The sequence below is a fragment of the Oncorhynchus mykiss genome, chromosome 10 (assembly GCF_013265735.2).
Source record: "Oncorhynchus mykiss isolate Arlee chromosome 10, USDA_OmykA_1.1, whole genome shotgun sequence".
NCBI classification, from domain to species: domain Eukaryota; kingdom Metazoa; phylum Chordata; class Actinopteri; order Salmoniformes; family Salmonidae; genus Oncorhynchus; species Oncorhynchus mykiss.
The window spans coordinates 62,021,453-62,037,622 of NC_048574.1; the positions used below are offsets into that span (position 1 = coordinate 62,021,453).

The window sequence follows — 16,170 nt, forward strand, 5'->3', positions numbered from 1 at the left end:
CAGCTTAGTAGCTGTTATTGGTAATGAATATTACAATGTATAACAAAGTTGTGCTTTTTAATGAACAATTTATTCAGCCAAGTCTACATTCATCCATTTGAGCCACTTCCTTCAAAAGTAAAGTTAGTAATGTGGGATATCACACACAAAAAGCAAAATAAGTGTCAAAGTCAAATAAATTTCACGCATTTCAAAAGTCAAGGTATTGAACAACAAATTACTTACAATTGACTTAAATATATTTAAACTAAAATAATAATTTAAGTAAAAAGGCAAAAAAAATCACAAGCTAGGACAAACAACTTAAAAGAGATCAACTGCAAAACCAAAAGTTGGCGATGAATAATAACTAAATCAGTAAAGAACTTTCTACGCAAAGTATTTGACAGTAGATTGAAACTGAACAATAAAGGACACTTTTTTTACATTACACTTGAACGACATACCCTGCTAAGGAGATCAATGGGGTGGGTACTGTTGTTTAATAGCTGTCTCTATATACACACACAGAAAATAGATTCACCCCCCCCATACGATAAGAAAAATCACAGTTCTATGCTTCGCACAGTGCTAAGCTGATAGACTGAGCTCCTGCATAAATTCAGGCTCCCCAATGACCTGGGACACTCTGGCAGATCTTTGTGACCTTCTGGAATAAGTGAACGGGATACCAACAGTTATATGCTACAGCCAGTGGTGTGCATCATTTCAGCATATGTGATATACTCTGGCAGAGTTTAACAACAGTCTTATGTGGTCTGTCTGTCCAGTCCGGTTCTACGCGGCAGTACTCTGCTCCTCTGGAAAGTCAGCCATGATGTTGTGGACCCAGATGTCTGTCTCCTCCCGAGAAGTGTCCACCAGGTACACTATCATCTTGGAGCATAACGGAAATAAGTCAGTGTTTACATCCAAAATGGCACCCGATTCCCTATGTAGTGCACTGCTTTTGACCAGGGCCCATGGTTGTCTGAAACAGACCCTGGTCAAAAGCAAATTAATTTGCTTTTGTAAGGAATAGGGTGCCATTTCAGAGACAACCAGTGACTGTGCTATCCTTTTTGAAATTTGTGTTGCTACTGGCTATATGTATTTTTGTCATTCTCAAATAAATTCAATAAATCAATCACCTTCCTGTCCCAGGGAAGCTCAGCCTCCACCACACACTCCACCTGGGCCACCAGGGGCTTCTTCTCTATGTGGTTCCGGAACACAATGGACGCCGCCTCCGACCACACACACTGCTCCACGCCTGGAGAGGGAAGAGGGTTTATTCGATTTTATTAAATCTTTATTTATCCAAGTTTGTCTGATTGTCTTTTTTTTTGTTTGTGTCTTTTGCAAGAAGTGTTCAAGATAGCAGCAGAGGTTAGAGGTCAACATGATAGAAATACACTGTTGATAAACTACAAGTCACCAGTCAGACTATTCCAACAGAGAATTGCATGTCCGACACACATTCATTATATGCAGAGTATTACCCATTTTCCTGTACTCACCAGCCAGTTGTGCGGTGATTCCCTGGAAGGGCAGCTGTCTGAATGACTCAATGAGGGGCTGAAGCAGGGTGCAGCTAACCAGCTCGTGTTTACCATAGTCCAGCTCGTACACAGACACCAGGCCGCTGGACAGAACCCTATTCACCAGCACACGGTGCCAACTGTGGGCACAGGGAGAGGTCAGAGGTCATACAGACCCCAGGCGGTTGGAGAGAACACCCTTGACCAACAGCGTCAACTACGAGGGAAAAGGGTGAACGAAACATTCATGCATTTACTTGACACATTTGAAGTTGATATAGTTGCCTCAGCCATGTGAAAACAACACAAAACCCATAAATCATCTAGGACTAAAAACACGATAAAGTCAACATTGGTATGAAACCAAAACTGTGGAGGCCTCCGAAACCTAATCTGTCCACTCACTTATGGTCCACCTTGGCGGCGTAGACCTCTCCTTTCTGTACATCTCCGGGCCCCGGCGTCTCCTCCCTCTGGTTGTAGTAAAGGACCATCTCTCCCATCAGCACCACCAGCTTGTACAGGTCCTGAGTTTGATTTGACACATTTCAAATATACTGAACACAAATTTAAAAACATAACATGCAAGAGTTACAGTTCATATGAGAAAAATCAGTCAATTTAAATAAATTCATTAGGCACTAATCTATGGATTTCGCATGACTAGGAATACAGATATGCATTGATTGGTCACAGATGCCTAAAAAAAAAAAAAAAAGGGGGATCTCAGGGATCACAGTATTTTTTGCATTCAAATTTCCATGGATAAAATGCAATTGTGTTCGTTGTCCTTAGCTTCTGCCTGCCCATACTATAACCCCACCATGGGGTACTCTGTTCACAACGTTATCAGCAAACCGCTCGCCCCCACACCATGCCATACACGTGGTCTGCGGTTGTGAGGCCGGGTGGACGTACTGCCAAATTCTCTAAAACGACATTTGAGTCAGCTTATGGTAGAGAAACTAAAATTAAATTCTCTGGTAACAGACATTCCTGCAGTCAGTGTGCCAATTGCACACTCCCTCAACTTGACACTTCTGCACCTTTAACTGCACCTTTTAGAGCGGCCTTTCATTGTCCCCCTGAACAAGTTGGATCTGTGTAATGATCATGCTGTTTAAATCAGCTTCTCGATATGCCACCTCTGTCAGGTGGATTATCATGGCAAAGGAGAAACGCTCACTAACAGGGATGTAAACAAATTTGTGCACAACATTTGAGAGAAGCTTTTTTTTTTTACGTATGCAACATTTCTAGGATCTTATTTCAGCTCATGAAACATGGGACCAACACTTTACATGTTGCATATATATTTTTGTTCAGTGTATATAGTTGCCTCAGCCATGCAGGTTTTTTCTGGATCAAAAAAGTGGCTTAGGTGTTTGTTGAGCGTGGCAGGGGGGGCGTGTTCGACCTGGCTGACATTTTCTAACATTTGTCCATGGAGTGGAGACATTTTTGCAGTTTTAAAGCAAATTTCCTGCAATTCTATAAATTTTTCCATGCAGCTGAGATAAATATTGCAGTTCACTGCAAATTTCATGCAATTATACATATTCTGCCTTGAGCTAAAATATATATTTTTGCTGTTTTAAAGCTAATTACCTGTAATTCTACTTTTTTTTTAATGGCTAATATGGTGTTCATTTGGACAAACAAAATAAAATATATACTGCTATATTCATTGTTGTTTTAACTTTCAATTCTCCATGTCTAGCTTTTATTTAGGGGATTGTCAGTACTCAAAGATTATATCCCCCAAAAAGATATAGCACCATTATCTTTTCTACATACTTTGTGGTTTTAGTCGTCTTAGTTCACACTGAAAGCAATACTTTTTTTTACAGTTTGGACTTCGGGCTGCCCTCCCAAGGATTTCATTGGCAGAGAAATCCCTGTCACGCGAGTTCAACAATACAGACTAAAATATACCAACACACGATCTCCAAGACCAAACAAAATCTTAGTCTAAAGACTAAGCTACCCCATTAACCTCTCGTGTAGGGGGCAGTATTTTCACGTCCGGATGAAAAGCGTGTCCAAAGTAAACTGCCTGTTACTCAGGCCCAGAAGCTAGGATATGCATATAATTGGTAGATTTGGATAGAAAACACTAACGTTTCTAAAACTGTTAAAATTATGTCTGAGTATAACAGAACGGATATGGCAGGCGAAACCCTGAGGACAAACCCCCCCACCCCCAAAAAAAAACGTTTAAAATAAATCAGCCTACCACTTTTTTCAATGGCTATCACTTTTATTATAAGGCGAAATCCTCCCAGATTGCAGTTCCTAGGGCTTCCAATAGATGTCAGTCTTAAGAAAGAGTTTCATGCTGACTTTTGGAAAAATGAGCCAGAAACTGTAGTTTTTCTAGGTGGCTCCCATTTTGGCTGTAGTGTTTCTAAGCGCGTGGAAGAGAATGCGTTCTTTGGTATTTTTCTCCGGTAAATACAATAACGATTCTCCGTCTTAAATTTGATTGTTTATTTACGTATTAGTGTACCTAAGGTTCGATTATAAACGTTGTTTGTAGAAGTTTATTAGTAATGTTTGGGATTCATTTTGTATGCATTTTGATGGAGGGAAACTGGGTGGATTATTGACTGAAGCACGCCAGCTAAACTGAGTTTTTACGGATATGAAGGACATTATCGAACAAAAGGACCATTTGTGATATAACTGGGACCTTTTGGAGTGCCAACAGAAGAAGATCAAAGGTAAGGCATTTATTATATGGCTATTTCTGACTTTGGTGGCGCACCTGCGTGGTTGAAATATGTTTTTCATGCTTTTTGTATGCGGGGCGCTGTCCTCAGATAATCGCATGGTGTGCTTTCGCTGTAAAGCGGCTGGATTAACAAGAAGTTAAGCTTTATTTTGATGTATTACACTTGGCACAAATGGCACCCTTTTCCTTACATAGTGTGCTACTTTTGTGCAAATGTAGTGCACCATGTAGGGAATAGGGTGCCATTTGGGATGTACCAGCCCTTGACAGCTCTCTTGAACTGGTTACCTGCCATGGCTGCAGCACAAAGTGTCCCGGGTGACAGGCCACAGACACGTAGACGTCCATGTTCTGGCCCGCCTGGGGAAGCTCCAAGAGAGGGGGCAGCACCAGCTGCTTCTCTCCCCAACCGGAGGTGACCAAAGTGGGGTTTGACATGTCCCCGGCACCATCCAGAGGGCTGGGGGTGTTGGTGGAGACAGGGATAGGGCTGCAGGCTGGGCTGTCGAGGGTAAGCTGATCCACCATGTTGGCGACCACGCTGTCGAGGAAACTGAGGGTAGGGAGGCCGTCCTTCTGGGGTCCGGGTTGCTTCCATAGGTCAGAGGTGGCCATCTGGTGATTAACACTGTTGGTGACATCCTGGGAGCCCTTAGAGGTAAACAGGTAGATGTGCACCAGCTTGTCCTCGTCCAGCCTCGAGATCTATAGAAAAGGAGAGGGTTGAAAATTGCTTGGACATGGACATGACATAGGAGAATCAATAACATTCCATTCTAAAGTTCAGCTTGGAGAGCTACAGTGCAAAGGAGAGTTAGAAAGCTTGAAGATCTAACAGTACAGAAGGAAAATCAATCCTTCATTTTATGAAGCTTTTTCCTTTACAAACTGCTTTTATATATAGGTGAAGAGAGGGTTAAAAATCAGTCCAAGTTAGAGGCTTTCACGTAAAAAATTTTTTTTTATGATTCACAAGTTCGACATTCCAGTGTGCCTACTTTCAGTTTGTGGCTTCTGAAAGCTGATGAAAGCTATGCTAATGAGGACAACTCTGTGGCCCAATTCTTCCATTGCGCCAGCTGTGGATCACACCTGCTTCTAATGTCTAATCAACTCGTCTGTCTATGCATCACTTTTTTCAAGCATTATATATTGCTGCTCGAGGCAAGCAAATTCAATAGTTCTGTCTAAAAATGTGCCGACTGCAGTTTCCTCCCAAAATACATTCTGAACATTCTGTTCAGTTAGCTGTTACCACACCTGCAGTACAAAAACGGTTGATACAGAGCACTCGGGAAGTATTCAGACCGCTTCACTTTCTCCACATTTTGTTACATTACAGCCTTATTCTAAAATGGATTAAATAGTAACGGTTTTTCCCTCAATCTACACACAATACCCCATAATGACAAATCAAAAACAGGTTTTTAGAAATAGAATAGAAGAGTGGCTTCTGTCTGGCCACTTTACGATAAAGGCCTGATTGATGGAGTACTGCAGAGATGGTTGTCCTTCTGGAAGGTTCTCCAATCTCCACAGAGAAACTCTAGAGCTCTGTCAGAGTGATCATCGGATTCTTGGTCACCTCCCTGACCAAGGCCCTTCTCCCCCAATTGCTCAGTTTGGCTGGGCGGACAGATCTAGGAAGAGTCTTGGTGGTTCCAAACTTCTTCCATTTAAGGATGATGGAGGCCACTGTGTTCTTGGGGACCTTCAATGCCTCGGCACAATCCCGTCTCGGAGCGCTATGGACAATTCCTTCGACCTCATGCTTCGTTACTGTTGTTATGCACGGTCAACTGTGGGACCTTATATAGACAGGTGTGTGCCTTTATAAATCATGTCCAATCAATTGAATTTACCACAGGTGAACTCCAATCAAGTTGTAGAAACATGTCAAGGATGATCAATGGAAACAGGATGCACCTGAACTCAATTTCAAGTCTTATAGCAAAGGGTCTGAATACTTATGTAAATAAGGTAAGTATTTTTTATCAATTTGCACACAAAAAAACAAACTGTTTTCACTTTATCATTATGGGATAGTGTGTGTAGATTGATGAGGGAAAAAAACAATTTCATCAATTTTTGAATAAGGCTGTAATGTAACAAAATGTGGACAAAGTCAAGGGATCTGAATACTTTAATTGGATCTGTGTGTATATGATTGACGTACCTTCACGCTACAGTCCATAGAGTTGAGTACAGCACCTCTAAGCCAGAGAACAGCCTCATATATACTTTAATTGGATCTGTGTGTGTGATTGACGTACCTTCACGCTACAGTCCATAGAGTTGAGTACAGCACCTCTAAGCCAGAGAACAGCCTCATATATACTTTAATTGGATCTGTGTGTATATGATTGACGTACCTTCACGCTACAGTCCATAGAGTTGAGTACAGCACCTCTAAGCCAGAGAACAGCCTCATATATACTTTAATTGGATCTGTGTGTATATGATTGACGTACCTTCATGCTACAGTCCATAGAGTTGAGTACAGCACCTCTAAGCCAGAGAACAGCCTCAGGAGTCCAGACCCCCACCTCCAGCTCTACCAGACAACACTTGATCGCCTAGGAAGAAAGTAGTATACTTTAATATCCCATAGGGACATTTACTTGCGACAATGTAAAGGAACGCATGGTGTACAGATAACCTATCGCAAACTGTACATCAGACAACAGGAGAGAACACAAGGGATCAATCATCAATTAAGCCAGGGGTCTTTCCGTCCAACCTGTGGTGGGATGACCATGAGCTCGTGCAGGAACGAAGGAGGGATCTCTCTCAGCTCTATGACCTCTACAGAGGCCGGGACTCCCAGGTCCACAAATTTGATATCTAGCACTCTGCTACCATGGAGGTTGGTGATCTGACAGGGATACAGACATACTGTTTGGTTAAAGCAAGCACAGCGCAAAATATAACAGAGCAGAGAATTGGTTTGTAACGCATTAGATTTCACTAATTTATTTATGGGGTGAAAATATATGTCAGAGAACATCCCTTTGGGATAAGTGTTCCTTCCATGTCCCCAAGTCTTCCCCCATGTAGTTTATTCTCTAGTCTCCTACCTCTACTCTGGACCACCTTCCTTTGTACCGGGCCAGGCAGCACTTCCCACAGAACGGAGTGGACACCAAAGACTCTGACGTCACCTGGCAAAGAGACGATCAACAACATATTGTAAATCCCATAACATTATTAGGCTGTGTGTAACAGCAATTCCCCCCCCCAAAAAAAGAAAACAGAATGGTGTAACTATCCCAACTGTCTTCGTGTACCTGGGTTATGAAGAAGGCCTCGATCTTATCCAGGATCTCATTGAGCTTGACCCGACCTCGGGAGGGCAACTGGCAGAAGATGGTTCCGTCAGAACACACGTTGGTCACAGACACATTCATATAGGTACTGTTGACCTGGAGGAGAAACCAGACACATTCATATAAACTCAGCAAAAAAAAGAAACGTCCCTTTTTCAGGACCTTGTCTTTCAAAGATAATTCATAAAACTTCACAGATCTTCATTGTAAACTGTTTAAAAACTGTTTCCCATGCTTGTTCAATGAACCATAAACAATTAATGAACATGCACCTGTGGAACAGTCATTAAGACACCAACAGTTTACAGACGGCAATTAATGTCACAGTTATGAAAACTTAGGACACTAAAGAGGCCTTTCTACTGACTCTGAAAAAACACCAAAAGAAAGAAGCCCAAGGTCCCTGCTCATCTGCGTGAACGTGCCTTATGCAAGTGTATCAACACCTGCACAGGATCGGTACATTCGAACATCACACCTGCAGGACAGGTACAGGGTGGCGAAAACAACTGCCCGAGTTACACCAGGAACGCACAATCCCTCCATCAGTGCTCAGACTGTCCGCAATAGGCTGGGAGAGGCTGGACTGAGGGCTTGTAGGCCTGTTGTAAGGCAGGACCTCACCGGCAACGTCACCTATGGGCACAAACCCACCGTCGCTGGACCAGACAGGACTGGCAAAAAGTGCTCTTCTCTGACGAGTTGCGGTTTTGTCTCACGAGGGGTGATGGTCGGATTCGCGTTTATCGTCAAAGGAATGAGCATTACACCGAGGCCTGTACTCTGGAGCAGGATCGATTTGGAGGTGGAGGGTCCGTCATGGTCTGGGGCGGTGTGTCATAGCGTCATCGGACTGAGCTTGTTGTCATTGCAGGCAATCTCAATGCTGTGCGTTACAGGGAAGACATCCTCCTCCCTCATGTGGTACCCTTCCTGCAGGCTCATCCTAACATGACCCTCCAGCATGACAATGCCACTAGCCATACTGCTCGTTCTGTATGTGATTTCTTGCAAGACAGGAATGTCAGTGTTCTGCCATGGCCAGCGAATAGCCCGGATCTCAATCCCATTGAGCACGTCTGGGAACTGTTGGATCGGATTACTTAACACGGTAAGAGAAAACAGGATGGGAACGCATGCATTTCAGATGGATGAAGGACAGAACACAATATTGCATGTGCTACCTACTGCCGATGTGCCATAGAACAAGGCCATTAACCTGGAAATGTGCTCCAGTCCAAGGCTGGCCCTGTGCTGCTCTCAGCATGCTGTCTCCACGTCCTTTCGATACAAATTGATCAAATGTGCATTTAAAGGAAAAATGGATACTCTAGAAAACCTATAACAACCTGTAAAGGGTTCTCCATGGCCTTGTCCTGCAGAGCCTTGAGGCAGACAACGTTGATGTTGACCTCATCATCGTGCGACGTGTCGTAGAGCACCACTTGGGGCGGGTCAGCGTCGTGCTGCAGCAGCTCCACAAGGAGGATCTTACCTACGGCCAGGGACTCCAGGGTCTGCAGCACAGAGAGCTCCGAGCTGAACTGCTCCAGACCTACACGCAGAGAGGGAGACGCAGAGAGGGAGACGCAGAGAGGGAGACGCAGAGAGGGAGACGCAGAGAGGGAGACGCAGAGAGGGAGAAAGATGGTGACAGCAGCGTGAGGGAGAGAGAGAAAAGAGAGCGAGAAATATGGGAGAGAAAGAGATGGAAAAAGAGCGAGAGCGATTAAAATGAACCTCTTGCCCCATATTACAACCCTGAGGTACTTAGATTTGAGAGGATCCCTAAAGGACAAAGAAAGCGGATTAAACACACCAGAACGTGGAATACCACTAACTGTAGTGACGTGTAAATAAACATTACATTTAGCTAACTGCTTGTATTCTCCATCACACAAACTAATTATTTTCATGGACACACTGTAGTTGCGATGCTCAGAAGAGACGGGGGAAATGGGAGTTGAACTTGGTTACCAGCTAGTGTACAAGTAGTCGCCTGGAAGGGCAGCTTGAGGAAGTCTTTCTGCAGCTCCAGTAGTTTGGTTCTACTGAGGACCTCAGAGAAGCCATGGTCCACGTAGTACACCTGTAGAGCAACAACAACAGTTTGGTTATAAACAGGGCCTTGAACTTTCTGTGGATTGAAAACATTCAAGGTACAGTCTTCTAGTAGTACACCTGCACGGCTGGTTACTGAGAAAACAGGATGTTTAAGTTGTCCACTTAAAACACCTGAGGGGCGACAAATCTGGTTAAACACAGGGCCATGTAGGTGATGTGGACTGGACACCTGTAACTAAGTCTAGCATAGGAAGGGCCAATAAAACGTCCTCATTATTTCCTGCTTCCCATGATTATTATTTTTCACACTATACTTTAACTTCTCTAGGGTAGGGGGCAGCATTTGGAATTTTGGATGAAAAGCATGCCCAAATTAAACTTCCTTCTACTCGGGCCCAGAAGATAGGATATGCATATAATTAGTATATTTGGATAGAAAACACTCAAGTTTCCAAAACTGTTAAAATAATGTATGTGAGTATAACAGAACTGATTTGGCAGGCAAAAACCTGAGAAATCCATTCAGGAAGTAGGATTTTTTGTTGTTGTTGTAGTTTTCTATTAAATGCCATTACAGTATCCATTGACTTAGGACTCAAATTGCAGTTCCTATGCCTTCCACTAGATGTCAACAGTCTTTAGAAATTGTTTCAGGCTTGTATTCTGAAAAATGAGGGAGTAAGAACAGTCTGAATGAGTGTCGTGTCACAGAGCTTTTTCATGCGCGCGACCGAGAGAGTGCCTTTCTTGTTTACCTTTTATATTGACGACGTTATTGTCTGGTTGAAATATTATCGATTATTTAGGCTAAAAACAACCTGAGGATTGAATATAAACATCGTTTGACATGTTTCTATGAACTTTACGGATACAATTTAGATTTTTTTGTCTGCTTGTTGTGACTGCGTTTGAGCCTGTGGATTACTGAAGAAAGCGCGAGCAAAACTGAGGTTTTCGGATATAAAGAGAGACTATCGAACAAAAGGAAAATTTATTGAATAAATGAATGTCTTCTGAGTGCAAACATATGAAGATCATCAAAGGTAAGTGATTAATTTTCTCTTTCTGACTTGTGTAACTTCTACTTGGTTGGTTACTGTTTGTAATGATTTGTCTGCTAGGCTATGTTCTCAAATAATTGTAAGGTATGCTTTCGCCGTAAAGCATTTTTGAAATCTGACACAGTGGTTGGATTCACAAGAAGTTAATCTTTAAACCTATCTTTTCTGAATTTTTATAATGAGTATTTCTGTATTTGAATTTGGCGATCTGCAATATCACTGGATGTTGTCCAGGTGGGACGCTAGCATCCCACATACCCTAGAGGTTAAAATCCAACTAAAGAGTTGGCAGAAAAGTATCCTCATGAGGCCCTTCTAACCCATTACCACACACTTCTCTTTCTACTGCCTTTTAATTTATTATTTTACCTTTATTTAACTAGGAAAGTCAGTGAAGAACAAGTGGGTTAACTGCCTTGTTCAGGGGCAGAACATCAGATTTGTACCTTGTCAGCTCGGGGATTTGATCTTGCAACCTTTCGGTTACTAGTCCAACGCTCTAACCACTAGGCCAATGTTTGTTCAACTTTTCACCCCCTAATCGTGTTTTTGGCTCAGTTCCCTGCAGCGCTTCACAAACCTATAGGGGAGATTTCCTAGATACCGGTTAAGCCTAGTCCTGGACTAAACATAACTTTCAATGGAGATTCTCATTGAGCTTGCCTCTCCAAGACTATCCTTACCGTGACTTTGTCGGTCATGACCTCACAGACTTGGGCCCTGACGACCTCCTCGCCCCCCTCCACTTTGACGGCCGCCAGTTCGCCAGCTGAGGGGAAGGGGAGGAGCCTCTGAGCGCTGAGCTGGCTGTAAACGGTACTCATGGATTCCTCCATTGTCTCCAGGGCCTGAGAGTAGCCCTCGCCTATATACCTGAGTAAGAAGAGGAAAATTCCCATCATTTTCCGAAAGTGTTCAGGTTTTTCTGAAATCCAGGTTGGAGGATTTCCAGAAGCAACAGGAAATATTGCAGGGGAGGGAATCTTCTAAACAGGAAATTAGAGGCTTTTGGCTGCAAAATGCCCTGAAAAGTTAACAAAATGCCCTCGAAATTGCGGTGTCGAAGACAAAAAATTTTTTTTAAATCCCCTTAAATTTCACCAGAAATTTCTCAAAATAAATAGTAAAATGACCAAAGAAATAAGCTACCTGAGGATGACCTGGTCGGTGCTTCTTGCCTCCACCACCAGCACTGAGGGGAACTCCTCCTTGGGGAGCAGCAGAGGAGGAACCATGGGGGTGCTGTTGAGCTTATAACCCGACGGAGAAGACGGGGTGCTGCTCACCTGCATGTCCAAACAACACACCTTAATACAGTTGTGCCAATGTGTTCTCTACCAGTTTCTTCTACTGGACCCGGCTCATGTTATTTGGGAGGGAATCAATTTCAAGAGTCGATTCCCGACTCGAGGAATCTGAAATGACTCCGATATATGATCTCCTGAATAAATGATGAATAAATTAAATAACATTTCTGGAGTGGAACAGGCAGCCCTACCTTGGCCTTGTACTCGGTGGTGGGGCCGTAGAGGATGGCCTTCATCTTGTTGTCGGCCATGGGGTACTCCACGGTGCAGATGTCTAGTAAGAGAGACAGGTTGGACAAGATGTCCTCTGGGAAGGGAACCTTGAAGGTCTCCTGGTAGAGCTTGGGGAGGGCGTGGGCCCACAGGCCGTGGCTGTATTTAGACAGCAGCTCCTTCAGTCTAAGGCGCGCCTCCTTAGGGATGCTCACCGCTGTAGGGGAGAGGGGGATTGGGGTGGTGGGGGTAGGGGAGGCCATCCGTGTGGGGGAGGTGAGGAAGGGAGGAGTAGGGGAGGTGGGGATGAGGGAGGGGGGAGTAGGGGAGGTGGGGGTAGTTGTTGACTTCCATGAGGGCGAGGTGGAAGTAGGGGAGGGTCTCCACAAATTACAGGTGGGCATAGGGAGTAGGTGGGAAGGAGAGGGATTCCACAAGGTAGAGGGGGCAGTTGGAGAGGTGGAGGTATGGGTCAGGGAGTGCTTCCACGAGGGGGCCGGTGGAGTGGGCAAGGTCTGACTCTGGTTCAAGGAGGGGTTCCTCGGTGAGAAAAATAGAGGGGCCAGTTTCACTGGGTTGGCAGTGACTGGTTTGACTGGAGCGGTAGTGATGGGTTTGGCTAGGAGGGACGTGGCTGGTTTTACTGTATAAGGAGCCGTTGGGGGTTTGACTGGTGAGAGAGCAAGGCTGGGGGGTTTGGACTGAGGGGGGTACACCAGCCTATCTGCTCGATTGGTACTAACAGGCTTCTCAACCTGAAACACAAAGTGTCAAATCGATGCATCAAAGTGCATTTTTAAAGTACATAAAACACTACAGTAAAACAGTGCGACTTTCTAATGTTCTGTAAATCTGTGGGTAGGAGAAAGAAAGTGGTAACTATTCTATAATCTCAAAACATTTCATTTTGTTGCTGATAGAAGGGAAACAAAGATATGATTTTCCACTAGATACTTACTAAGCAGATGTGTGTCCAGTTCTCCATGTCTATGACTGCTTGGCCAGGTAGGTCCTGTTTGTGCATGTCCCGGTACACAGAGGGCAGCTTGGAGAGCCACAGACCACTGCAGTACTTCTTCAGCACCTCAGAGATCCGATTCTGCACAACCTGGGGGTTGTAGTCTCCCGGCTGAAGGGCTTTGGGCGTCGGACGAGGAACGTTACTGATGGTAATGGAGAGAGCTGGGAAACTGGAGAGAGCTGGGAAATAGGATGAAACGATGGCATGTTATTAATACATAGTATACCAGCCACAGTCATGTTCAGTAGGGTTAAAACGGTTTAAAATGTTTTGTACAGTAACACTACCACCACTAAAGTGTTCAGAGGACACTAACCAGATGCCCTCCAGGGGGAGACATAGCATACACTTCCTAGGAGAAATATTCTTAGTCTGGGATTTCAGACAAAATCTCCACTATGAATCTGCTGTCATGCAATTAGCCAAATCTCCAACTGGAGAAAGATGGGTCCCACTTGAGACTTACCAGGAGCTTTTTGGGTGGTATTCGAAATCTGATGGTTGACTTGTTTCACCAGTCTAGAAGAAAAGGTACATTTCTTGACTGGTCTGAAGAAAGATAGAGGGATAGTAACATCTGGTGGTATTATTTGAATGCAGAGAAGACATTTGTCAATAACATTAAATAAAATTACATTGAATACGGTATAACATCACAAACCACCTACACCTTACACATTGGTGTGTGTTAATGCCCTCCACACCTCTCATACTAAAGCATGTGTTCCTTCCACTCACCTCTCACTCGGTTTCACCTGAGTGATGGGCTCCCTGTTCTGACTCTGCGGTGCCGGAGCAGGGGGGTTGGCCCGCTCGTCATGCTGGCTGTACATCTTCCTGATGTCTCCCCCAGCACTGAAGCCTCCACAGATGTTGTAGCTCCGCGGCCGTGAGGGTCCCATGGAGGAGTACGGCTGGCTCCAGCCAGAGCGCACTGGAGCACGGTCGGGCTGACGCAGGGACGTCCGAGGCTTCTCTGGAGACGAGGGGAGAGATGGAAGGGGTAGATGTTAGTGATGATAGCATCCTGCTTCACTTTTTCACTCACTGATTTTATTCACATGTGCAAAGAATCAGGAGTGAGAGGAATATCATTTTTTGTCTGAAAGGCCCTTATACTTAGCTTTTTGTTGAAATTCAAGTTCTCAAAGGAATAGTAAACTGGGCCATCAAGGAAAGACATTCAGAAAAGAGCCATTCTCAGATGACGGAGACAAGGACAGACGAGACCTACCATAGAACACAAAATTTGAAGCCAATTTCGACCTCATCCGACAGTTCAGCATCTGGGATCTGCCAGGTGCCCTCTTGCTGGACTTCTGACGGGCGACCAGCTGAGCGATGTGGGCCGTTTCTTGACAGACTGCAGCGAAGCACATTATCTACAGGAGAAATATGGAGAGTACAAGCTCATACAAAGTGACACATATTGGCTTAAAACCTAAATCTGACTAGCTCAACTCTCCTCAAACTCCAAGAATGTCCTTCCTCCTGAAATGTGCACGTCTTCACTTCCCTTCATAGATTTAAAAGGAAAGTGGCCAATAGAAAAGGAACCGGCTGGTGTAAGGGATATGCTGCTTGCTCCTGCGGGGCACAGGCAGATTTCACACCTAGTCGGCTCGGGATTCAAACCAGCGACCTTTCGGTTACTGGCCCAGTGCTTTTTATCACTAGGCTACCATCCCCCCCGTTTATTGGGAGGTAGCCCTTACCTCCCCCATGCGATTCTCCATCCTGACCACGGAGGGGATACTGCGGAGGAAGCACTCCAGTGAAGGGTAACCCAGCTTTCGGTCAGGGATGAACTCCCCCGTCAGCGACCTGTATTCCCCCTGCAGCCGCGTGATGGACACCCCGTTCTTATTGGCCTGGAGGACAGCCCGGAGCATCTTCTTCATCAGATCGTCAGACATCCTGACACCTGGTAAGGAACATAATGAAGGCCGCTTTCAGTGTCAACACAAAATTAGTCCCGTTAACTACTTTGTATTGCAGCGCCATTTTGTTCCTTCTTAAATACAAATAAACAAATGGAGCCAACTTAAATTATGACTAGAATGAATGCCCAATCATTGCGCTAGATAGTCAAGACAGTTGTGTTCTACAGTCACCAAACACACAATTATACACACTTACCAAGTCTTCAACTACTGAGACATGTGCTAGCCAACTTAAATACTTGAGCTGCGGATATGTAGCTAAGTTACCGTTGCCTAGAAATAACCAATTCAATAACTAGCTAGCTATACGGTTGCCCACTTAGGCTACAGCTTCCCAGTGTTTGTTGTTAGCCAACTAAACAAAAGTAGCGATTGCAGCAGAGATGTTTAGAAAGGTTACAAAAGTTTGCTTTGATTGTAGGTTGAACTGGATGAATAACGTTAGTGTGGCACTTGTCATGGGAGGCCGCCGATCTTTGGGCGGTCAAACATGTTTTTCAAAGTAACTTTTCCTATAAACATCCAATGTCAGTCCTTACACTATAATACTGTCTACGAATATGCTATACAGCCTTAACGTTGTTGGCGAAAACATGACAGCTAGCTAGCCAACGTCTGCTAACGTTAACTAGAAGTTATTGTAACGAAAGTACCCAGGCTTCAAACTAACGTTAGCTACATGGCTATTATTAACAGTCCAAGGACGTATAATACGTTGTATTTCATATTGGCTGGTTAGCCATACTGATTACCTGGGACTGTTATTAACTTCAATCAATGAACAAACTTTGCTGAGTCACTGTCTCCCCAGAACTGTTCTCAAGTGAACGTTCGCGCGCGAGGCGCCCACGTGCCCTCAAGTTCAGATGGTCAAATGTAATAATTATCGGGAATCGCGGCAGCTTTTAGTAAATATGTGATTTATTTTATTGTAAGACATTTACACAAATGTAATTATTTATTTTCAAGTCAAAGATACTC

The 16,170-nt window shown here is 44.2% G+C and overlaps 1 protein-coding gene across 3 annotated transcripts; it reads right to left on the reverse strand.

Moving 5' to 3' along the window:
- Positions 1–48: 48 nt before the first annotated feature.
- LOC110533180 (tudor domain-containing protein 7A) lies at positions 49–16,058 on the reverse strand. 3 transcript variants are annotated; one of them, XM_036933591.1, is made up of 20 exons: positions 15,942–16,058; positions 14,962–15,170; positions 14,481–14,628; positions 13,985–14,222; positions 13,713–13,795; positions 13,184–13,425; positions 12,204–12,980; positions 11,855–11,991; positions 11,389–11,578; positions 9,558–9,669; positions 8,930–9,135; positions 7,542–7,676; positions 7,332–7,415; positions 6,995–7,129; positions 6,726–6,830; positions 4,543–4,959; positions 1,926–2,047; positions 1,500–1,660; positions 1,131–1,252; positions 49–876 (listed from the first exon to the last, which is right to left on the reverse strand). In XM_036933591.1, the coding sequence occupies exons 2-20, from the start codon at positions 15,160–15,162 to the stop codon at positions 778–780; spliced, it is 3,714 nt and encodes a 1,237-aa protein (XP_036789486.1). In that variant the 5' UTR covers positions 15,163–15,170; positions 15,942–16,058; the 3' UTR covers positions 49–777. The 3 variants fall into 3 exon arrangements, with proteins under 3 accessions (XP_036789486.1, XP_036789488.1, XP_036789487.1); XM_036933593.1 differs by having other exon boundaries at positions 13,713–13,765; positions 15,942–16,057; XM_036933592.1 differs by lacking the exon at positions 15,942–16,058 and adding an exon at positions 15,386–15,909.
- Between the last annotated feature and the right edge of the window lie 112 nt (positions 16,059–16,170).